Source organism: Anolis carolinensis, unplaced genomic scaffold, assembly GCF_035594765.1.
Source record: "Anolis carolinensis isolate JA03-04 unplaced genomic scaffold, rAnoCar3.1.pri scaffold_13, whole genome shotgun sequence".
NCBI lineage: Eukaryota > Metazoa > Chordata > Lepidosauria > Squamata > Dactyloidae > Anolis > Anolis carolinensis.
In genome coordinates, this window is record NW_026943824.1 from 3,362,545 (window position 1) to 3,387,895 (window position 25,351).

Below are 25,351 nucleotides of genomic sequence, written 5' to 3' on the forward strand. Positions count from 1 at the left end.
GGTTTGTGCCTGGGATGTGCCATTATCTTTACCCTCCTACCAGTATTTCCAGGATTTTTCCTCAAAAGTTAATTCACTAATCTGTGGCCACTGAACATGTTTAAGTCATCGCTTAACTGCTTATGTGGTTCTAGCTGTTCAGCAGCTTTTCCTCTTTAAAAGGCAATTCTTACACAAATTTGGCATTTGGAAGAAAGCTAAATTATGCCACGTACTTAAAACAAGTCAGGGAAATTGCAAAAGCCAACCAGAGAGGAATACCCCAGAGCAAGGCCACTGAACATGCATTTAGAAGAATGGTCCTTTCTTTTCCTGAAGATGTCTGTCCAATGTCCGCTTGTTACCGAGTTGTTTCCTTTGGTAAAGAGTTTATAACAAAGGCTATTTGTATGAAAATGTAATCATTTGCCTCTACCCAATATGGGCTATGATTTAAATTCAGCCAGTCAGCCTCTGTTCTTCTCAGTCTCCTCTTATACATTCTCCACCTCCTTCAGGGTATAGTCTAAGATCGTGTCCTGCCCCTGGAACTTAAAATAGCCATGGAACCGCTTCTTCTGGAGCAGAAGGGGAAACCAGTAAGTGTCATCTGGCCACATGCTCTTGAAGGGCACCTGGTCCAGTTCAAACCACTGTGGGCACATTTCTATAAAGAGAAGAGACAGACAGATAAACAAGAAAGATTAATTAAAGATGGGAACAGACCATTAGTTTTTATAAAGTCCCCATCTGTCTTTTGTTCTGTCAAAAGAATCTGCTGTGTGACACTCCATCTGGAGCAGTGGGTTCTGAAAGCTTATAAGCAAGGGAAGTCCACTGTGGAAGATTTGCTAGAGGGCATTTGGAAGATTAATAGGAAATTACAGTAGAGTCTCACTTATTCAAGCTAAACGGGCCGGCAGAAGCTTGGATAAGCGAATATCTTGGATAATAAGGAGGGATTAAGGAAAAACCTATTAAACATCAAATTAGGTTATGATTTTACAAATTAAGCGCCAAAACATCATGTTATACAACAAATAATTTGACAGAAAAAGTAGTTCAATACGCAGTAATGTTATAATTACTGTATTTACGAATTTAGCACCAAAATATCACGATATATTGAAAACATTGACTACAAAAATGGCTTGGATAATCCAGAAGCTTGGATAAGTGAGGCTTGGATAAGTGAGACTCTACTGTACAACATAACATTTATCCTGACAAGGCCAGGATGGGCTTCATAGATGGTAGAAATATTACTATCATTATTAATAATAATATTTCTTATTTGCCTCTCCCTGTGGTGGGTTACAACATAGCTTTTTTTATCGCATCAGAAGCGACTTGGAAACATACTGCAAGTCGCTTCCGGTGTGAGAGAATTGGCCGTCTACAGTGATGTTGCCCAAAGGATGCCCTGATGTGTTATCCTGCTGGGAGGCTTCCCTCGTATCCTTGCAAGCTAGAGCTGACAGACAGGAGCTCACCCTGTCTCGCGGAACTGAAACAGCAACCTTAAGGAATACAAAAAACAGAAGTACAAAGAGTTGTGAAGTACAAGAAAAGAGGAGAAAATATGCTGCCGCTGTCGTCTTCGTCTCTACCTTCGCTTTCTGTGGGATCTCCCTGGAAGCTGTCAGCCCGGAAGATGTGGACTTCCATCAGCTCCATGTTGCCTACGAACTCAAAGGTGATCTTGCCCGTCTTTTCTAAAGAATCCACAGTCAGTCCACACTCCTCTTGGAGCTCCCTGCATGTTGAAGCAGAAGCAATACCCGTTTTGTTCAGAAATTCCCCTTCCAATTTTATATCTGGGTTGTTGTGAGTTTTCCAGACTGTATGGCCATGTTCCAGAAGCATTCTCCCCTGACGTTTTGCCATATCGATAGCAGGCATCCTCAAAGGTTGTGAGATCTGTTGGAAACTGGGCAAGTGGGGTTCATATATCTGTAGAATTCCAGGGTGGGAGAAAGAACTCTTGTCTGTTGGAGACAAGTGTGAATATTGCAAGTAATCACCTTGATTAGCACTGAATAGCCTTGCAACTTCAAAGCCTGGCTGATTCCTGTCTGGGGGAAATCCTTTGTTGGGAGGTGTTAACTGGACCATGATTGTTCCTTGTCTGGAAAACTCACAGCAACCCAATACTTATTACTTGGAACAATTATATTCTATTCTAATTATATATATATATACACACACACACACACACATTATATGTTTGTATCTCTGTAATGGAGTCTGGGAACAATTATATTCTATATTAATTATATGTTATATATACAGTATTGATTATATGTTTGTATCTCTGTCATGGGGACATGGAACTATAAAATTCTATATTAATTATAATATATATATATATATATATATATATATATATATATATATATATATGTGTGTGTGTGTGTGTGTGTGTGTGTGTGTGTGTGTGTGTGTGTGTGTGTGTGTGTAATGGAGTCTGGAAACAATTATATTCTATATTATATGTTATATATATTATTGATTATATGCTTGTATCTCTGTCATGGGGACATGGAACTATAAAATTCTATAATATATACATATATATATATATATATGTAATGAAGTCTGGGAACAATTATATTCTATATTAATTATATGTTATATATATTATTGATTATGTTTGTATCGCTGTCATGGGGACATGGAACAATTATATTCTATATTTATTTAGTTTATTGATTATATATTTATTTGTATATCTGTAATGGAGACTGGGCACAATAGGGGAGTTAGTGGATGGGGAAACAATATAAAACCATACATTTGGATAAACTCACAGCAACCCATTCGTTATGATTGTTGTTCTGACCTCCTGGCGGCCTGCTCGATGGTCTCCCCCGGCTGGACTTTCCCTCCGAAGCCATTCCATCGCCCGGCCCCAAAGCCACGCTTCTTCATCCCCAGCAGGACCCTCTGTGGCTGCAGAACCAGCACTAAAGTGAATAGCTTGCTCGTCGCCATGCTGTGAAGAGAAGAGGAGGAGCCGGAGGGAAGTTCCGCCTTAGCTGCGTTTCCGGGGGAAACTTGAGCGGACGGACCCGTTTTGTGCACCGGTGAAAAGCGTCCCCCTCGTCTCATTCGCAGAGTGCCATGAAGAGGTAAGAGTCTGTATTGACACCTCTGGGGGTGAGGCTTCCTTTTGCCCACTTTTGTGGTTATCTAAAGATAAATATGATGTCATCTTATATAGAGAGGAATGTTTTTTACTATGTGTATTTATGTAAGGCAATTTCTCTCAAAAAGAGTTCCAGCACAGGAGGCAGTCGGACAGAAAATCTAGTCTTGGGAGAGTACAAAAGCAAAGTTTATTTTCATCATAGCTATGAGGAGGCAAAACAGCCGTACACACACAAAAAGGGCTGTACTTGCAAATGGCTGTTCAGAAAAACATCTACTTCTGCTGAAAGGGGCAAGGTTGCAAAAGATGTAAAAATACTCCTCTTAATCCAAAGTCAAAAGCAGGAGGCCCCTTTTCTGTGAAGAGGACGAGGAAAAACACCACAAAAGTTGGATCTTCAAACTGCAAAAGAACTATTTATTGCGTGGCCATAGCAATGAGACAAAAACATGCATACATGCAATCAAAGGATTTGTCCGAATTTCCAAAATGGTTACAAGGGTTTTATCACCTCACAGAAGTTAGCAAGCATGTCCTTATTGGCTTACAAAGATCATTTACTCCATTTGTCTAATGTTGTCTACGTCACAAGCATCTTAACCATCATGCAATCCCATTGGGTTTCTATGCTGTAACAACATGTAATTCTTTAGACAATTGTGCTTTCATGTTATTGACCCTGACTTGTTACAAGTATATGCTCGAAATCGTATGGGAACCGGTTCTGACTTGATGTATTGTTATTATTTGAAAATAACTTCTTTTCTCTGGAACAACTCTTTTCCCAAACATCAGCATTTTCTCTCAAGTGCAGGCCTTCCTCAAACATAGGCCTTTTGCAACTTAGGTCAATCAAAACATATGGGACTTATAGTCATTACAAGTATCTTTGAAAATTCTTTTTTAAACCCACGTCTCCCTCACTGCTTTATTGACTATTCTAAAGCCTTTGACTGTGTGGATCATAATAAACTATGGCATGTTCTTGGTGGTCTGGGGAGACCAAGTCCCCTTGTCTGTCTCCTGAGAAATCTGTATAAAGACCAAGAAGCCACAGTCAGAACAGACCACGGAACAACAGTCTGGTTCCAGATTGGGAAAGGAGTGTGGACATCAGGGCTGCATCTTCTCACCCTCCCTATTCAACTTGTATGCAGAACACATCATGCGACGTGTGGGGCTTGAGGAATCCAAGGCCGGAGTTAAAATTGCTGGAAGAAACATGAACAACCTTAGGTATGCAGATGATACCACTCTGATGGTCGAAAGCAAGGAAGAGCTGAGGAGCCTTATCACCAAGGTAAAAGAAAGAAGAAAGTGCAAAAGCTTGGTTGCAGTTAAACGTCAAGAAAACCAAGATCACGGCAACTACACCTATTGATAACTTGCAAATACAGGGAGAAAACGTGGAGGCAGGGACAGACTTTATATTTCTAGACACAAAGATCACTGCAGCCAGGAAATCAGAAGACGTTTCCTTCTTGGGAGGAGAGCAATGGCCAACCTTGACAAATAGTGAAGAGCAGAGACATCACACTGGCAACAAAGGTCTGCATAGTGAAAGCCATGGTATTCCCCATAGTGACCTATGGATGTGAGAGCTGGACCATAAGGAAGGCTGAGCGAAGGAAGAGAGACGCTTTTGAACTCTGGTGCTGGAGGAAGGTCCTGAGCGTGCCTTGGACTTTGGCAAGAAGACCCAACCAGTCCATCCTCCAGGAAATAATGCCCAATGGCTGCTCACTGGAGGGAAGGATATTGGAGGCAAAGCTGAAGTATTTTGGCCACATCATGAGGAGACAGGAAAGCTTGGAGAAGATCATGATGCTGGGAAAAATGGAAGGAAAAAGGAAGAGAGGCCGACCAAGGGCGAGATGGATGGACGGTATCCTTGAAACGACTGGCTCGACCTTGAAGGAACTGGTGGCGGAGACGGCCGACAGGGAGCTCTGGCCTGGCCTGGTCCACGAGGTCAGCAAGAGTCGGAGACGACTAAACGACTGAGCAGCAGCAGTATATTGGTTATGCTCTGTGTGACCTTCTATTGTCACATTTCTCCTCTTGGAATGATTTTGAAGATCCCGGTCAAGAAAGCACTGAGCATTTTTAGCTTTAGATCAGGCATGGCCGGAAGGCTGTTAGGAATTGTGGGAGTTGAAGTCCAAAACACCTAGAAGGCCCAAGTTGGCCCAGATCTACCCTATGGGGAGAATGGTTGGGTATAAATAAAGTAAATAGTAAATAATAATAATAATAAAAGGAAAAAGGATAATGTCTTTTAAATAATTTTTATTAAGAACTTTCCGAACACACTGAATGTTGAAAATACTTTAACAAACTGTAAAAATGAAATTAATGAAAGAAGAAAGAACAACAGTAAAATATGAGAAAAAGCCTAGAAATAATAAAAAGTGGCTTTCAACAGGTTTCAACTGTGAATCTATTACATTATATTTGACACATTGAACTACTAGATAATATGATTTGATCTCAGAGTTATGAGAGTGAGAAAGATTTGACTATCTAAAGATAAATATGATGTAATCTCATATAGAGAGGAATGATTTTACTCTGCAAAGGAAGTTGTAAGGAACAATGATAAATATAACGGCCTGCATTTCTCTCCAACAGATACTGGCGGGTGCCATGGCTTCTCCTGCATTGCCAAAAGGTCCACACTGCAATCCCGCACCTGAAGGCCAAAACAGGAGCAGAGCATCGTTGGTTGGAGCGGCATTTCAGCGACCCATACGTGAAGAAGGCCAGGCAGCGCAGCTATCGTTGCCGCAGTGCCTTCAAACTAATTGAAATTGACGACAAGCACGGCATCCTTCGTCCGGGGCTCCATGTGGTGGACTGCGGCACGGCCCCTGGCGCTTGGGCCCAGGTTGCCGTCCAGAGAGTCAATGCTGAAGGCTCCGGTGAGTGCCACCAGGCCATGCTTGTGCCGATTGCTTCCAATATCTTTTGCGCTCATCATTCCTCACAATTGTAAACTCACACATTTGGAAGGACTCAGAGCTGGGAAAGTTTGGTTTAGAATAGGCATGGGCCAACTTCGGCCCTCCAGGTGTTTTGGATGTCAATTCCCACAATTGGAATTGTGGGGGTTGATATCCAAAACGCATAGAAGGCCAAAATTGGCCCATGCCTGGTTGAGAAGGTCATCTGAGTTGGCTCTGCATCTTGCGGTGCCAGAGTGCAGTCTGTTCAAGTGGCTCAGTTTTCTGTGTATCCAGGAGGAAGTTTCTCATTTGGTATCAGCCATGCCTTATGGCAACCCCATAAATGTCTTGGATTTGCTTGTTTGAACTCAACTACATCCTGCACAAGCTTGTAGTCCTTATCAAGGACTTAATGGGCAGATGTGTTAATTAGTAGGAGAAAGCCCTTTCCCCATTGGCCTCTCCGTCTGCTTGTCTCACTATTCTCTCCTCCTATCAGCTTTCTGTTAGTTAGACTTCTCAGGGACTTATCTCATTTTCTGAGCACATGGCCAGCCTCCGAGTCCTCTATTTTGTTCTTCTGTGAGCATGGAGAGAGATAAGGTGTCTGCTGTGAGTTAGTTGGATAGATAGCTAGGCCCTGTCATTAACTTTCCTGTCTTGGTATGTAGTTCTTTTAATAAACAACAACAACAATTCTTTATTGATTAGTCACTTTTGACCATATCAAAACATGTAAAACATACAATACATACACACTTACGCATACATACAATAAAACCATGTAAAGATATAAAACATCCCGACCTGCGGGCTAATAACCCGCTCCTAGATAAGTGTACAAATACAGAGTAAAAAGGTTAAAATTAGTAATTTCCTAAGGTAAGGTTTGAACGAGGACAGGGGTAATCTTTTAATAAAGTCTTCTATAATTTTTAAGCTTGGCTCTGCTCCTGAACTGCTTAAGCTCTATTGCTCTGCTGCTGGGACCAGAAGTTTATGATCTGCTAAAACTGCTGCTAATGTTGTTGTTTTACTTCTTTTGAATGTGGTTTCTTTTTGTGAACTTACCCTCCCCCTCCCCCAATATTTCTTAGGCAAAGAATGCTCAGAGGTGCCAGTTCCTTCTTCCAAAATTATTTGTTGGTGGTTTCCCATCCATGAACTTAGCAGGGCGAACTCTTAGCTTCCAAAAACTAGTGCTTTAAGAGTAATTATTGAAATGATTACAATGGAGAAGGGATTGAAATTTCTTGATTATCTTTGCTCTGCTGATATTCCTCCTGTGAGCTCAGGACAGTGCATACCAACTCCCATCCCATCCTTCATCCTCACAAGAACCTTGTCAGGTAGGCCAAACTCACTCATCGTGTTGTCTTACACAATCTCTTTGCTTTCCAGATCCAGACACACCTGTTGGTTTTGTCCTTGGGTTCGACCTGCTTCACATTTCCCCCTTGGAGGGAGCTGTTTTTTTGCCTCATTCCGATCTCACAGATCCGAGCACCCGGCAGAAAATCCGGGATTCGCTCCCCAAAGGGAAAGCAGACGTTGTCCTGAGCGACATGGCGCCAAATGCTACCGGGATCCGAGAACTCGATCACGACAGGTTAATCCGGCTCTGCCTTTCCTTGTTGGATCTCGCCCCACACATTTTGCACCCTGGGGGGACCCTGCTGTGTAAGTTCTGGGAGTCCAAGGAGAGCCGCCTTCTCCAGAAGAGACTGACACAAGACTTCAAGGAAGTGAAGAGCATAAAACCTCAGGCCAGCAGGAAAGAGTCAGCCGAGATGTATTACTTGGCAAAACTATACAAATCAAGAACATAGCAGACAAATATTGAGTTCACAATAAAAAGTTGGTATCAAACATTTCAGTTTCATACGATTGGATCAAAAGACAGGTTCTTGCTTCTTGGCAGGGGTTGGACTGGATGGCCTGTGAGGTCTCTTCCAACTCTATCATTCTATTTGTTTATGAGCTGTTTTATTTTTCTTTCTCTTTCTCTTCTTTCTCTCCTCCTCCTGTTCCAAGGATAACGTGTGCAGACCACTCTAACTTTGCAGAGGTTTCTTTTCTTATTCTGTTAGATATTACATTTATTTCAGTGAAACTGCTCCAATTTGAACAACGTCGCTTCCTTTTAAAATGTTAAAATATGGATATCTACAAAAATGCAAATGAAGACACACACATTAAGTAAAGAAATAAATGTTCCAATATGTTGAGTGGGAAGTTGCACAACATCTGCATGTTGATTTAAAAGGGTAGAAAGCTTGAAAGTGATTGCAATAGGAAGCTGTTGTGGCGGTTAAATTGGAATCACAGTATCGTGTTGCAATTGGCCACCTTGATTAGCATTGAATAGCCTTGCAGCTTTCTAAGGAGGAAACCATGAAGATGAACAAAATCTGGTTACCAGTATTAACAAACACTGAAATAAGGACAGTAAATAGAGAACAACAGTCAGAAAACAAGGGAATTCCAGACAGGAAACAATCAAGACCAGTGGCAGGAAGCAGCCAGATCTTGAAGCTTCAAGGCAATTAAGTTCTAATCAAGCTGGCCAGTTGCAACATTCACACTTGCCTCAGGCAGACAAGAGTTCTTTCTCCCACTCTGGACATTATCCCTCAGATATATAAACCCTACTCGCCTAGTTTCCAACAGACCTCACAACCGCTGAGGATGCCTGCCATAGATGTGGGTGAAACGTTAGAAGAGAATGCTTCAGGAACATGGCCAGACACCCCAGAAAACTCACAGCAACCCAAAACTTATTATATATTTATTTGTATCTCTGTAATGAAGATTTGGAATAATTATATTCTATATTAATTATAATATATATATATTATTGATTATATATTTGTATCTTTAATGAAGACTTGGAACAATTGTATTCTGTATTAATTCAATATACATTTATATTATTGAATATATGTTTATTTGTATCTTTGTAATGGAGACTGGGAACAATTATGTTCTATATTATATATATATCTCTTTAATGAAGACTTGGAACTATTATATTTTATATTAATATATTATTGATTATATAATTATTTGTATCTCTAATGAAGACTTGGAACAATTATATTTTATATTATTGATTATATATTTTATCTCTGTAATGGAGACTGGGAACAATTATATTCTATATTAATTATATATCTGTAATGAAAATTTGGAACAATTATATTTTATATTATATATATATATATATATATATATATATATATATATATATATAATTGATTATATATTTATTTGTATCTCTGTAATGGAGACTGGGAACAATTATGTTCTATATTATATATATCTCTGTAATGTAGATTGGAACAATTATATTGTATATATTAATTATATATTATTGATTATATATTTATATCTCTGTAATGGAGACTGGGAACAATTATGTTCTATATTAATTATATATATATCTGTAATGAAGACTGGGAACAATTATATTTTATATTATTGATTATATATTGTATCTCTGTAATGGAGACTGGGAACAATTATATTAATTATATATCAGTAATGAAGACTTGGAACAATTATATTTTATATTATTGATTATATATTGTATCTGTAATGGAGACTGGGAACAATTATATTAATTATATATCAGTAATGAAGACTTGAAACAATTATATTTTATATTATTGATTATATATTGTATCTCTGTAATGGAGACTGGGAACAATTATATTCTATATTAATTATATATCTAATGAAAACTTGGAACAATTATATTTTATATTATATATATATATATATATATATATATATATATATTATTGATTATATATTTATTTGTATCTTTGTAATGGAGACTGGGAACAATTATATTTTATATTAATATACATATATATATATATATATATATATATATATATAGATTATATATTTGTATCTAATGGAGACTGGGAACAATTATATTCTATATTATATATATATATCTATATCTGTAATGAAGATTTGGAACAATTATATATTAATTATATATATATGTATATGTATATATATTTATTTGTATCTGTTATGGAGACTGGGAACAATTATATTCTATATTAATTCTATATGTATATATATCTGTAATGAAGACTTGGAACAATTTTATTTTATATTATACTATATATATATATATATACATATATACAGTAGAGTCTCACTTATCCAACATAAACGGGCCGGCACAACGTTGGATAAGCGGATATGTTGGATAATAAGGAGAGCTTAAGGAGAAGCCTATTAAAGATCAAATTAGGTTATGATTTTACAAATTAAGCACCAAAACATCATGTTACACAACAAATTTGACAGAAAAAGTAGTTCAATACACAGTAATGCTATGTAGTAATTACTGTATTTACGAATTTAGCACCAAAATATCACGATGTATTGAAAACATAGACTATAAAAATGCGTTGGATAATCCAGAACGTTGGATAAGCGAGTGTTGGATAAGTGAGACTCTACTGTATCTGTAATGAAGACTTGGAACAATTATATTTTATATTATAATATACATATTATTGATTATATATTTATTGTAATGGAGATTGGGAACAATGGGTGAGTTAGTGGGTGGGGAGACCATTGAAAAGCAGTTTCCAGCTTGCTCGCCTATTATAATCATTTCGGTAGTGGGGAAGAAAATAATTGTGCGCGTATATTGGAGGCATTACGGTAAAGGGGCGGGGCCAATGAGAGGAAGAGCAGGACGAGAGTGGCGGGCAAAATCAAAGGGGTTGGAAGCTCTCGCGAGAGTTGCTGCTCGAGGAGGGAGATCCAAGCAGAAGACGCAGAGAGAGAGCGCGGCGAGGAGAGCCATGGCTGAGGCGGGAGGGTGAGTCCTGGCACGTGACTCCCACCCTCGTGCGCATGCGTTTTCTTTTTTGTGGTCCCTTAATGGCAGGCCTGGGCCAACTTGGGCCTTCCCTTCAGGGGTTTTGGACTACAGCTCCCACAATTCCTAACAGCCGGGAGGCTGTTAGGAATTGTGGGAGCTGTAGTCCAAAACCCCTGAAGGGAGGGCCCAAGTTGGCCCATGCTTGGCTTAGACTATACCACAGTGTGTTTGTTTGCCTCTCAATGGCTTCCTTCATCTGTTTGTTATGGTCTGTTGGCTACATTGTATTGAACTTGATGAATGAACGAAAGGGAGTCTCTCTGGAACACTTTCCAACCACTTCTGTAGTGTTTTGGAGGGTTTAGGCTGGGTGGCTATCTGTTGGGAGGGGTTTCAGTGTATCTTCCTGCCTTGCTGAAGGAGGTTGGGCCAGATGCCCTTTGGGAGTCCCTTTCCAAATGGTGAAATATTGCCTGCTTAGGAGTCCAGTATTATTTAGTAGTTATTATTTATTTGCTACATTTATATGCCGCCCTTCTCACCCCGAGGGGGACTCAGAGCGGCTTACAAATTAAATTTACATATAATATTATATCAATATATAATATTATATCATTAGCATAGTACATAGCTGCCAGGTTCGAATCCCACCCGGGGAGAGCGCGGATGAGCTCCCTCTATCAGCTCCAGCTCCATGCGGGGACATGAGAGAAGCCTCCCACAAGGATGGTAAAACATCAAAACATCCAGGCGTCCCCTGGGCAACGTCCTTGCAGACGGCCAATTCTCTCACTCCAGAAGCAACTCCGGTTGCTCGTGACACGAAGAAAAAAAAAAAAAAGCATAGTACAATACTGGCAATAAATTACTGTATTGTACTATATCAATATATGGGAAAATTATTAGTAACATTACATCTATATATATAAAAGAGTGATGGCATCACAGCGACCCACAAAACAACAAAACTACAGGCCCACCAACCTCAAAATTTAACAACACAACCCATCATCCACGCCTCTAGGTTGATACAACAAAAAGAAAAGAAAAAGAAAGTCCTAATTTGAGTGAGAGGAATAATTGCTTTTATCCAATTGCTGCCAGTTAGAAGGCTAAGCTCCTCCAACTTGGTCTCCTAGCAACCCAATAAAAAAAATAAAAAACACTAAAAATTAATACAATAAAATACTATAATAACAGAAAATAACTAAAATCATACAAGAAAATAATAAAATATAATAAATAACAATATAACTTACAATAAAATTAATAAACAATTGCAAATAACGTCAAATAAAAATTACACAACAATTTTTAACCAATACCACCACCACTTTGCCACAGCAACGCGTGGCCGGGCACAGCTAGTGTAAAATATAATATATAATTAATAATATTATATTGTATTATTAGTATATCATATTACAATATAATATTATGAATATTATCTGTATATACAATATGTTATAATTATTATATATTAAATTATATATATATATATATATATATATATATATATATATATATATATAAATTAGAATAGCATGTTATGGGGGGGGGGGAGCCGTCAGCTGATGCAAAGAGACAAGATGGAACTCCATATCATCCATAATAATAATAATAATAATAATACACTATTATAATTGTGAGCAGCGTGAACGCCCGCTCTTAGCTCCAGCTCCTGCCAACCTAGCAGTTCAAAAACATGCCAATGTGAGTAGATCAATAGGTACTGCTCTGGCGGGAAGGTAACGTCGCTCCATGCAGTCATGCTGGCCACATGATCTTGGAGATGTCTACGGACAACGCCGGCTCTTCGGCTTAGAAATGGAGATGAGCACCAACCCCCAGAGTCAGACATGACTGGACTTAATGTCAGGGGAAAACCTTTCTCTTTACCTATTATAATTGTATATTTATACTACATGTAATATAAATACAGTAGAGTCTCACTTATCCAACATAAATGGGCCGGCAGAACCTTGGATAAGCGAATATCTTAGATAATAAGGAGGGATTAAGGAAAAGCCTATTAAACATCAAATTAGGTTATGGTTTTACAAATTAAGCACCAAAACATCATGTTTTACAACAAATTTGACAGAAAAAGCAGTTCAATCCTCAGTAATGTTATATTGTAATTACTGTATTTATGAATTTAGCGCCAAAACATTGCAACATTTACTACAAAAACACTGACTACTAAAAGGCAGGCTGCCTTGGATAATACAGAACCTTGGATAAGTGAAGCATGGATAAGTGAGACTCTACTGTAATAATATTGCAATATAGTCATATAGTACAATATAACATATAATGCTTATATAGTGCTTATATTGTGCTATACTAATAATATAATATATTGTATGTATATATAACTCGTGATCCGCTCTGAGTCCCCTTCGGGGTGAGAAGGGCGGGATATAAATGTCGCTAATAAATAAATATCTGGAGGGTTTTTAAAACTGAGGTTGGATGGCTGTCTGTTTGGAAAGAAGTGAACCAACCTAATGGATGATTCTCCCCAATGCTTCCTTTTTATCCTGGAAAGAAGTGACGAGCGGAATGCCATAAGTACATTGAAAGTTACCTGTAAAAGCCAAGCACTCAAACACTGTTTCCATCCCAAATATCTCGGCGTCACTTATATGAATACAAAGTAACTGCACGCAATAACATCCTGCAGAAACTGACTGGCAGTGCTTGGGGTGCAAACCCAAAATTAATATGAATATCTGCTCTGGCTTTGTGCTACTAAACTTCTGAGTATGCCTGTCCTGACTGGCATAAATCTGTCCACGCGAAGCAGGTGAATATAGCACTGAATGGGACATGCAGAATAATCACAGGATGTCTTAAACCTACACCTGTTGATCGAGGCTGGATGGCCATCTGTTGGGGGTGCTTTGATTGATTTTTTTCCTGAATGGCAGTGAGTTGGATTAGATGGCCCATGTGGTCACATCCATCTCTATTATTTTATGATTCTATGAGCCAAGTCAATTAGAGTGGATTTCTTGTACAGCATAGTTGCACCCTAAGGTTTTCCTTTCCCTGTAGTTTTCTAAATTAGATAGGTTCACTTTTTTTGCCACCGCACATAACATTCAGCAGCAAATACTTTTTTGGGGATTCAGGGTTTTGAAAATAAATAAATAATGGAGCGCATTAGATTTGGTGGCGCATTAGTCTTGAGTCAATACAGGTAATTTTAGTCAGATGCAATACAGTGGCTTTTGTGTACGTGTCTTTCCTTTGCCATTTCTTCATTGATCTCCTTTTCACTTTCATTTGACAACCCTATTACTATGACTAGTACAGTAGAGTCTCACTTATCCAACACTCGCTTATCCAACGTTCTGGATTATCCAATGCATTTTTGTAGTCAATGTTTTCAATACATTGTGATATTTTGGTGCTAAATTAGTAAATACAGTAATTACTACATAGCATTACTGCATATTGATCTACTTTTTCTGTCAAATTTGTTGTATAACATGATGTTTTGGTGCTCAATTTGTAAAATCATAACCTAATTTGGTGTTTAACAGACTTTTCCTTAATCCCTCATTATCCAACATACTCGCTTATCCAACGTTCTGCCGGCCCGTTTATGTTGGATAAGTAAGACTCTACTGTATATGACACTGACTTCCTAAAATGGTTTGCCCATGAAATAAAATTGACAAAAATACCCACACAAGAGCATTTTCACCCTTGGGACCCACAAAAATGACCCTGGATGCAGTATGTAACTCACGAGGTTCAGACTTTGCCTACCTTCATCTATATAAAGACATTTGGGAAATTGAATAATTAATTCATCTATTAGTGTTGTATTGGGTTTAGTTAATTTTTTGTTTACCTTTTGTTTCTCATCCCAAATGGTATGCCTTTGCAGAAATCCGATGGAGGACACAGAGGGAAACACCATGGTCTTCTCTGTTCTGAAATCGTTCAACAACTTCATCTCACAGTCGGTGGAGCAATCGTCTTCTTTGATTGTCCCACAGTTTCCTCAAGGCTCTCTGCAGACGCAATACGAGCAAATGATGAAAGTAAGACCTTGGCTTATTTGCTCTTTAATGTATACGTTTATTTAAGGGCTTGGGCATAAATTAAAATGCATTCAGAATGCTTTCAGTTCTGATCAGTAGGTTAAGATCCCATTTTAGTGTTGCAATTGTTTGCGATTACATAAGCTGAGTTTGTTTATTGAGACTGTTGCCTTGCTTACTTTGTACATATTGATATATTGGTGCAAACAAGACACTTGTAAATGGATACTTATTTACACTTTGTGCTTCATGTATCCTTACAACCTTTCGCTTTTCCATGTTTCAGCTGCCAGCTTATTAGCATAGGCTCCTCTTTCAAATTCCTTCCTTTACATTTGCCAGTAATGGAGGTAGCTGCCTCTGATGTGTTAATCATATACGTTTCCCCTTTTTTAAAAAAAGAATTGACTGCAGCTTTAACTCCTTGGCTAAAGTATGTTAAGAGGATGATTTGGATAGAGACCAAAGGCTTCTGTTATCTGCCCAGTGTGGGGAATTCTCATTCCCATTTTGTACATTTGAATGAAGACTTTTCAGTTGGTTATAAGGCAATGTTGAGAGGCAGAAGCCTGCTTCAGCTTGTTGCTTCCTTCAGAGAGACTGGGTTTTATAAAAGCTCCGAGAAGGACTCTCTTTGGCTTCTCATCCAAAGGTGTAGCTACTTCCATAGCACCTGATCTGTAGCACTGTATGCTTCTAGTCTGCCTGATTTATTGAGCCCTTTGGTGGAATATAGGAGGCAAATTCCAGAATGGGTTGAGAGCCTTCAATGAAAAACTTTCTGGGAACATAATCTGTGACAAATCTTCTTTCCTTGGCAACGATCAGCTGGAAGAGCAAGCTGGGCAGATCCAATCCGGGACCCGGCTCTTGCAGGTGGAACGGGAGAAAATGCAGATGGAGTTGAGCCACAAACGGGCTCGAATTGAACTTGAGAAGGAGGCTAATACAAATGCAAGGAATTTTCAGGTGAGTTTTCTACTATACCTGTCTGATTTGACATGCTTGATTTGCTCTCCTGTCCTCTTGTGATGTCTGTGTGCAAGAGAAAGTATGGCAAGGCTTCTTTTGGGAAACGATTGGGTTCCTTTTCTTTGATCGAGGGCCAGGTTTATTCTGGACTAGCATGTCAAGGGTTGGATCAACATTTATGTAGTTCTATCAATGTACATTTACTAGTAAAATAACAGCAACATGAAAATCAAGCCCAGCCACATCAAGGACATAAAATATGTCTGGTGGTTAGAACAAAAACTAGTCGAGTCAGAAACCAAAATGACTAGGACTTACTTTCTTTTTTGCTGCTGTCCTATCCTGGTGGCACAGTGTGTTAAAGCGCTGAGCTGCTGAACTTGTGGACCAAAAGGTCCCAGGTTCAAATCCTGGGAACGGAATGAGCGCCCGCTGTTAGCCCCAGCTCCTGCCAACCTAGCAGTTCGAAGACATGCAAATGTGAGTAGATCAATAGGTACCGCTCCGGTGGGAAGGTAACGGCGGTCCATGCAGTCATGCCAGCCACATGACCTTGGAGGTGTCTATGGACAATGCCAGCTCTTCGGCTTAGAAATAGAGATGAACACCAACCCCCAGAGTCAGACACGACTGGACTTAATGTCAGGGAAAAACCTTTACCTTATCTTATTTATTTATTTGTTAGCCCTGGTGGTGCAGCGGGTTAAACAGCTGAGCTGCTAAACTTGCTGACCGAAAGGTTGGCAGGTTCGAATCCGGGGAGCGGAGTGAGCTCCTGTTATTAGTCACAGCTTCTGCCAACCTATATAATAATAATAATAATAACAACAACAACTTTATTCTTATGTCCCACCCATCTTCCTAAGGGGACTTGGGGTGGCTTACATGGGGACCAGGCCCAGCAAAATACAGGTAAAATAACAATATAAAATGCAATCCAATCACAACAAATTAATACATCAAAACTACAAAAACACAACATCACATAAAAGCGTAGCCAGTGGCCAAGGGCGACATGATGGTACTTCAATCTTTAGTTTTGGGGGAGAGGAATTAAATTATAGTTGTGCAAAATATTAGGAGTGCTAATAACAATGGGCAGTGATAAAATGCAGAAGGCTAGGCTATTGTGCAGGTGGGACTCAATCTACTGTTCATCTTAATTGAAGGTGGCTTGAAAACCTAGCATTCGAAAACATGCAAATGTGAGTAGATCAATAGGTACTGCTCCGGAGGGAAGGTAACGATACTCCATGCAGTCATGCTGGCCTCATGACCTTGGAGGTGTCTACGGATAACTCTGGCTCTTCAGCTTGTCACTTAAAGTAAGCCGCACACTCTCAGCCTCAGAAAACCTTGTGATAGATCACCATGAATTAGAATCACATTGAAAGCATGCAACAATGACAATTCTTAAGGCCCAAGACATGAGAAATCCTGGATCCGAAGAGCCAGAATGGCAACTAGCTTGTGTGATGTTGACTGCAAATATTGCCTATGTTTTTGCCACATGTGAAAATTTAACATGTATTTTATTCTGTAAAATGCTTCAGTAATTTAGAAGCTTCTTCACACAATAAAATGAGCTGAAGTTGGATCAGTATTGTGGTTAAGAAGAAACCAATAGCTGAGGAGGTCCCTGTTTCCACTTTTGAGGCAAGTGATTTTGTGGATTATTCCGGTGTCAGTTCAACCCCAAAACCGAGCTGAGTCAGTCACAGAAACACTTAAAATCCTCATACCAAAAGAAAAAAAAAGGGAGCAGAATTAATCCAACATTGTGGTAATTACCCTGCTCAGATTCTGCATTTTGGGAGCCATGTGGATAAGGTTTTAGGAACCTTGTGCCGATTTGCATAATCCTTGCTTAGTATGTAAATCCGTAGCTTGTTTTGCTTTGATTAGCAGAGCAATTTGCTACGCGTTTTCCAATAAGCGCTAATCAATTTGAGTTGGAAGTAAATGGAAACTGCTGGAAATACTTTTGGAATTCATAAGTGGTGGCGAAGGTGGAATCAAATCTATCAGCAGAATTCAGCCTATGTGTGTGTTACACTGCTTTAGACTGTTGCAGTTGTCGAAGACAAAGTCTTGTGGCACCTTTACAACATGAATATGGGTTTTCGCATTAATGTTCCACTCAAATGCCTCAGGCTTCAGGTAGATACCCACATGGTGCATGTTTGTGGGGTGATCAAATAGGATGTGTGAAATGTGACAGTTGTCCATAAATGTTTCAGGGAGGCTTAGTATACATGTCCTGGCACTAAGGAAGGCAATTGATTTATGGGAAGTAAGTGGGACAAACAGAACAATTAAAAGAATTAGTTCTGCTTTCAAGTATGTGTTTTGAATTGTATAGCACCATCATTGTACATAATGCCTTACAAGTAAAAAAAAATGAACAAAATAGTTCCCTGCCCTCAGGCTTTCAGTCTAGTTATGACATGACACAAAAGAAAATGGGGAGTTTTTTTGTTCTCTTGCTGAAGCTTAAATAATGCGTGTCTATTGGTGGCGCAGCGAGTTACACCGCTGAGCTGCTGAACTTGCTGACCAAAAGGTCGGCGGTCTGAATTCGGGGAGTGGGGTGAGCTCCTGCTGTTAGCCCCAGCTTCTGCCAACCTAGCAGTTTGCAAACATGCACATGTGAGTAGATCAATAGGTACTGCTCCAGCGGGAAGGTAACGGCGCTCCATGCAGTCATGCCGGCCACATGACCTTGGAGGTGTCTGCGGACAGCGCCGGCTCTTCGGCCTAGAAATGGAGATGAGCACCAACCTCCAGAATCGGACACGACTAGACTTAATGTCAGGGGAAACCATAACCTTTACTATATTATTATTATTATTATTGCCATTGTCTTAAACAGAATAACCTTTACCTAAATGATATTTCTAAAATACAACAGTCTTGTTTTTGTTATATTAGCTTTTTGGGAAGTGTTGACAACCACAAAGAAATACTCATAGAATAAAATAAAATTAAAAAATCCTTGGTGGCCACCTATAACCCCATGGCTATATTTGGCTCATCCGGAGATAGAAGCTACACATGTAGTTGTTCTGTTTTATTAGTCAAGATTTGATTATTGTGAAGAGTTTGTTCAGTGGGCCTTGTCATGGATTATTTCTTACAACACTATAGGGAGAGTGCCTCTCTTCTCAAAGAGTCTCTTTGCTTTTTCTTTATTTCTCTAGCGGGAGTCTGACCATAACCAAGAGCTCCAGAAACGCATCAAGCAGTATCAGGAGAGGGAGGCGGAGATGGAAAATAAGCTCCAGGAACAAATTGAAATCAACAAAACCTGTAAGAAGAACACAGAGTCCTTGAATAAGAAGCTGCAGGATAAGGAGAATAAATTGGCTGAAGCCAATGAGGTAAAACCAAGCCTGTTTTGTTTTTATTTTTTTACTTTTGGTAGTTTCTGAGTATGCTTTGGGGTTGATATCAACAGCTGTTACACATATTGAAAATATGAACATTCTCACAGTGTTTAGATTTTTGCTGCAGAAGATGGCTGAACATGGAGCCATCTTCTGCATGGAGCACCGTTATCTTCCCACCGGAGCAGTACCTATTGATCTACTCACATTTGCATGTTTTTGAACTGCTAGGTTGGCAGAAGCTGGGGCTAACAGCAAAAGCTCACCCTGCTCCCTGGATTTGAACCGCTGATCTTTTGCTCAGCAAGTTCAGCAGCTCAGCGCTTTAACCCGCTGTGCCACTGGGGGCTCCAAAGATAGAAAGAAAGAACAATAATAATTATATAATAATTATAATCATAGTTATATAATACTCATATTATACTAATATTATAATATATTGTATATACATATGATATTAATAATAATATTATGATGTAATACAATGTAATAATACTAATACAATGTGTTGTCGAAGGCTTTCATGGCTGGGATCACAGGGTTGTTGTATGTCTTTCGGGCTGTGTGGCCATGTTCCAGAAGTATTCTCTCCTGACGTTTCGCCCACATTTATGGCAGGCATACCTCACAACCTCTGAGGATGCCGAAAGACATACAACAACCCAATAATAATACACTATTATAATTGTATATGTTACATGTAATATTACTAATAATATTGTAATATAGTCATATAGTACAATATAATAATATATAATACTTATATAATGTTTATATTGTGCTATATTGGTGGCACTATGTGTTAAAGCGCTGAGCTGCTGAACTTGCGGACCAAAAGGTCCCAGGTTCAAATCCCGGGAGTGGAATGAGCGCCCGCTGTTGCTCCAGCTCCTGCCAACCTAGCAGTTCGAAAACATGCAAATGTGAGTAGATTAATAGGTACCACTCCGGCGGGAAGGTAACAGCACTCCATGTAGTCATGTCTATGGCCACATGACCTGGAGGTGTCTAAGGACAACACCAGCTCTTTGGCTTAGAAATGGAGATGAGCACCAGCCCCCAGAGTTGGTCACAACAGGACTTAACCTTTACCTTTTTATACTAATAATATAATATATTATAATATATAATTTATTGTATGTATATATAACTTGTAAGCCGCCCTGAGTCCCCTTCAGGGTGAGAAGGGCGGGATATAAATGTCGCTAATAAATAAATAATCATAATTTAAAATCTTTTTGGGGGGAGGATATAATTCTCATGCAAGCACAAGCCCTATCAAGTGCCCACATCCTTTGGATTTCCAGCTCCCTAGGAAACTTAAATGCTGTTGTCTTTTGGGGAAATGTATGCAGCTTCTATTAGAAATTCAACTGCAGAGAAAACATAAGTGTTGCTGAAAGAATTTGCATCCCTGTGATGGGTCCTTGTGTAGATGCAGAGTTTAACTTTGAAACTTGCTCTTTGCATGCCAACTTGAGGTTACCTCCTTAATTGGGGCTGACAGGAAGGGTGACAGACGAGAGCGCAAAGCATTGGCTTTGCCTTTGTTCTGAAATGATGTCTTCAGAGGTCTGATTATGAGTTAGTGCTCCTTTGCTCTCATCGGCAGTTTTTGATCAGAGGCAGTTCGTTGTCTCCGGCACCCAGTTTGGCGTTCCAGTGGTGTGTTTGTGTGTTCTTTCTCCTCAGACAATCACTGTGCTGAAAGGGAAGATATCAGAGTTGCAGTGGAACTTACTGGATCAGGAGATACAAATGAAGAGCTGCGAATCGCAGAAGCAGGAACTGATGGAACAGCTGGATGTACTACACAAGTGAGTAGCGGATTAACCGACTGCCAGGAAATAAAACCTTTAGTCCTTGGCAGCTGGTGTCACTCAGGGGAAAAAAAAGTTTCAACAGCTTTTGATTTTGGCTGTTCAAAGGGCTGCTTTGATCAGGATGTGTAGTGCTGAAAATGTGATACATTGAAAACAAAATAAAAAGTAGGAAATGGAAATTACTTTAGAGGAAGAGAAATATTCAAATTTTAAAAAAATCTTCCAAACTTCTCTGCTGTAAGGAATCAGAATATATTGATGGTGCTGAGCAAGGCTAGTTCAAGGGGAACAAGTGCTTTTCCCTTTCAGCCTTCTCGCTAACTTCTAATATTTTTGTTTTCTGGAAATGCTGTGGATAGCTGCACCTCTCCACAAAAATATTAACACCCCACTGCCTCAGCCCCCTGAACACCTGTATAGGTTGTAGATGGATTTTTAATTAGAAATAACTGCATCCCGTCTCTGGGCAGATATCCCTTTGGAAATAAATGGCAATTGTAACCTTTTTGAAAAAGAAAAAAAATATGTTGTATCAGTCTGGCAAATGTGAATTTCCATGAACATGTGGAAACCACTAGTCAAGAAAAGCATGACCTTGTCAGAAGTCAACGCTTTGAACAAGTGATATTCATAAGCATCCATGTAATGGCACACAGGTAATTCAGCTGAAGAACCATGTCTTTGAACTGCCAAGGACAAAAACATGCCACTACAAAAAAATATTTGGTTAGTGGAGGATCGTTGAAACAGTTGTCCAAAAGATATACACTCTCTTGAAAGCTCTTAGTTTAAAATATGCACTCAGAAATAAAAACAAAGTCTTTTTTTGAAAAATAACATATTTTTTTAATTCACAAACATCTTGTATTAATTCACTATACAGGCACATTTCTTATTAAAGTAGATAGGATGTAGTTTTCTCTGTGTTGAATACACAGGGTATCATTCTTAATCTACAGTCCATAGTCTTTAGGTATAGTTGTACTCTCTGAAGTCCATAAGTTATAGTTTTCTACTGAAGTTCAAACAGCAACATGCATCCACCTGCACTGAGGTGTTAAACAGACACTGAATACAAAATTGAGTCCTGAGTCTGAACATGCTCAGTACAGTCACATGTCTATAACTCATGCCACACCAAAGAGATACAGTCAAACTGGCAAATCAACATACACATAGAATACAGGTTAGCATATATATATATATATATTAACAAATAAATAGTGAAAGCCTTGGGAGGTTGCTATTTCCAACATTTTTTGCCATATTTTTAGGCCTCTTGATGAACCATTTTGTGTGTCTGCGGTTTATAATGTGCTGATGCCTATAACAAATAGATTTCTTATGTCCACATCCAATAGAAAATGGCAAGAAGCCAGTCAGCAAATTCAGGCTCTACAAGCAAAGGAAGAGCAGGTGATTGAGATGGGACAAAAAGTTCAGGTGAGAAACTTTTATTTGTCGAATGATTTTCTGATTTTCTGTATGCTTCATTGTAATCTCACATATTTTTTTTCATTTCCTTGATCTTTTGGTTTGCAGGATCTGGAACAGAAGCTCTCATTGCAAGAACAAGATGCTATAATTGTGAAGAACATGAAGACAGAGCTCGCACAGTTTCCCAAAATGGAGCGGGAGCTTCAGCAGCTTCGAGAGGAGAATGCTTACCTTAGGTTAGAAGGCGAAAACGGCCACGTTTGGTTATAATATTGCTTGCTTTGTCTTTTATTCTTCCTGTCCATCTATTGCTGCTTTTGCACTGAGTTTCCCTTGTTGGATCTTGATATCTTGAATCTAGAAGTCAAAAATCAATTCTCTTGATTCCTGATTGACATCAGAATAATCACACCCGTTTTGCATGATTACGGTTTTAACTGGTAATAGATTGTTCGTCATTTGATTTCTCAGAACACAACTAGAGTATGGGATGTCTTGAATAAAGCTTTTTCTCCCTTTCTCAGAGAAATGAAAGAAAACAATGGGTTGCTTAAAGAGGAAGTGGAGGGTCTCCAGAGGAAACTGGAACGCTATGAGAAGGTTCAGGCCGAAATGGTGGCTCTGGAGTTGGAGAAGGAGGTGAGGCCTCAGTCTTGTAACCGTTATTCTGAGTTAATTTTCTAAAGTTAACATACACACTGCATCTCTAGACTGTTTAGCCTGCTGGGCTTGTTGTTTCAAAAAAAAATTGAAATAAGACAGATACAAAAATAAAAAGGAGAATAAAACAAAAAGAATAAACAATCCGGCATGAGTGCAGTGTATTGTTGATGCCTTTGAAGCAGACTGTTTTCACCACCGTGACAGCTTTTATTTTGTTTTCTGGTAACCAAGAATTAATATTATAATAATAATAATAATAATAATAATAATAATAATAATAATAATAATAATTTTATTCTTATACCCCGCCCCATCTCCCTGAAGGGACTCAGGGCAGCTTACATGGGACCAAGCCCGAACAGAACAATAAAAACAAAACAATAAAACCAATAAACCAATAATCAAACAATAAAAGCAAGTCATAAAAACTTGAATTACATACAGATGGTAGCCCTTGGTGTACATAGAAAGAAGAAGTTGGAATTTGCACATAAATTGTTCAGTTCTTAAGCGAGACTAAGTACAGTGTTGGATCAATACCATTGATTTCTCCATATTGGTGTGAAAATAGTTGTTATAGCACACAATCGTGGTGTTGACGATAGAACACCCAAATCGTTCAATTTCCCGGTTTCAAAAAGAATATGAGCCTGGAGGTGAATTTTCTGTCTGAAAGAATAATTCATAGCAAACACAGTTGCTGGGAGCTGCTCTGATGTTTTGATTTGAATCTCTCCTCAACTGTGTAAACCCTTTGGGTGACTTTGGGCAGATCACACTCTCTCAAGCTAGTTAGCAAAGTTATTGTTTGTTTTTGGGTTTTATGAATGGTCCATTGGAAAAATGCATAAGGAGGTGGGTAAACTACATAATTGCCCCCAAACCACACCAGTAGTTAAAGGTGGTCATGATGGTTATGTCTGCCATGTTTGGTCCAGATCAATTGTCACTGGGGTTCACAGCGCACTTTATATACGGGAGAACTATAACTCCCATTGTCCTCTGTCAGTACTTAAATTGGTCATGGTGGATAATATGTATATCAAGTTTGGTCCAGATTCATGCAATCAATCCAGCAATGATGCTTGGATACAAAACAAAGTACTCTTAAAAGGTGTTTCGGATTTGAGCATCTTTATTATTATTATTATTATTATTAAACTGTATTTGTACCCCGCTAGCATCTCCCGAAGGACTCGATGCGGCTTAAAAAGGCCAAGGCCTCAACACACAATATAACAATACAAAACAAAAAGCAAATTAAAAACAATTAAAACAGTATAAACAACAAGCAATAACAATACGCTAAAACACAATAGAACTGGGCCGTCTGCGTACCAATAGAGTCTCTTGACAGGGTCCGTAGACATTTTGTAAAATGAATAACGTCTCATTTTTCAAACTGAAAGATAGCTGTAAGTTCACCTATATTATATTGGTTTTGCCTGTTTGCAAATAACTTCTTAATTTTCCCCCTCTTCAGAAACTTCAGAGAAGGCTGAAAACTTGGGAGAAACTGGACCAGAGTACTGGTTTGGATATCAAGTAAGTAGTGAATATTTAAGCTATGAGTTCTATCACAATTATACTGTATAAGAGAGTCGATTGTTTTCCTTGTTTTCTCCCATCTATACATTGTATGGGGCCTGCAGTGAGTTAAAGCGCTGAGCTGCTGAACTTGTGGACCAAAAGGTCGTAGGTTCGAATCCGGGGAGTAGAATGAGCGCTTGCTGTTAGCCCCAGCTTCTGCCAACCCAGCAGTTCGAAAAAATGCATATGTGAGTAGATGAATAGGTACTGCTCTGGCAGGAAGGTAACGGTGCTCCATGCAGTCATGCCAGTGGCCACATGACGTTGGAGGTGTCTACGGACAATGCCGGCTCTTCAACTTAGAAATGGAGATAAGCACCAACCCCCAGAGTTGGACATGACTGGACTTTATGTCAAGAGGAAAACCTTTACATTTACCTATACATTATATGGATAATTATATATATAGTGTCTTTGATCATTCATTGGTATGTTGAAAAAGTTGCCAGCATTTATCAGCCCTGGTGAACCATTAGCTTCTGTCCTTAA

General features: G+C 39.0%; 3 protein-coding genes across 3 annotated transcripts in view; 2 read left to right on the forward strand and 1 right to left on the reverse strand.

Moving 5' to 3' along the window:
- Positions 1 to 345: 345 nt before the first annotated feature.
- nudt1 (nudix hydrolase 1) lies at positions 346 to 2,982 on the reverse strand. Its single transcript, XM_003226044.4, has 3 exons — positions 2,822 to 2,982; positions 1,590 to 1,735; positions 346 to 646 (listed from the first exon to the last, which is right to left on the reverse strand). Exons 1-3 carry the CDS (start codon positions 2,971 to 2,973, stop codon positions 474 to 476), a joined length of 471 nt encoding a protein of 156 aa, XP_003226092.3. The 5' UTR covers positions 2,974 to 2,982; the 3' UTR covers positions 346 to 473.
- A 2,768-nt stretch (positions 2,983 to 5,750) lies between these two features.
- mrm2 (mitochondrial rRNA methyltransferase 2) lies at positions 5,751 to 7,946 on the forward strand (the record flags this gene model as incomplete). The annotated part of the gene is made up of 2 exons (XM_003226042.4): positions 5,751 to 6,051; positions 7,477 to 7,946. Coding segments are annotated over 2 exons (729 nt in total), but the record flags the coding sequence as incomplete, so codon positions are not given.
- Positions 7,947 to 10,782: 2,836 nt separating this feature from the next.
- mad1l1 (mitotic arrest deficient 1 like 1) overlaps positions 10,783 to 25,351 on the forward strand; it is a 527,237-nt gene continuing 512,668 nt past the window's right edge. Inside the window, exons 1-9 of the mRNA XM_062964141.1 lie at positions 10,783 to 10,930; positions 14,835 to 14,991; positions 15,820 to 15,960; positions 19,164 to 19,343; positions 21,042 to 21,166; positions 22,534 to 22,615; positions 22,715 to 22,845; positions 23,134 to 23,248; positions 24,756 to 24,817. Coding sequence (XP_062820211.1) covers positions 10,788 to 10,930; positions 14,835 to 14,991; positions 15,820 to 15,960; positions 19,164 to 19,343; positions 21,042 to 21,166; positions 22,534 to 22,615; positions 22,715 to 22,845; positions 23,134 to 23,248; positions 24,756 to 24,817 — 1,136 coding nt within the window. The 5' untranslated portion in view covers positions 10,783 to 10,787. The remainder of the gene's footprint in view (positions 10,931 to 14,834; positions 14,992 to 15,819; positions 15,961 to 19,163; positions 19,344 to 21,041; positions 21,167 to 22,533; positions 22,616 to 22,714; positions 22,846 to 23,133; positions 23,249 to 24,755; positions 24,818 to 25,351) is intronic.

Excerpts from the sequence above, each read along its gene's own strand:
- nudt1 (XM_003226044.4), bottom strand. The coding sequence starts at position 2,973 with ATGGCGACGAGCAAGCTATTCACTTTAGTGCTGGTTCTGCAGCCACAG. Across the intron at positions 1,736-2,821 it reads ATCGAGCAGGCCGCCAGGAG|GGAGCTCCAAGAGGAGTGTG; the intron begins GTCAGAACAACA and ends TTCAACATGCAG. Across the intron at positions 647-1,589 it reads AGATCCCACAGAAAGCGAAG|AAATGTGCCCACAGTGGTTT; the intron begins GTAGAGACGAAG and ends TTCTCTTTATAG.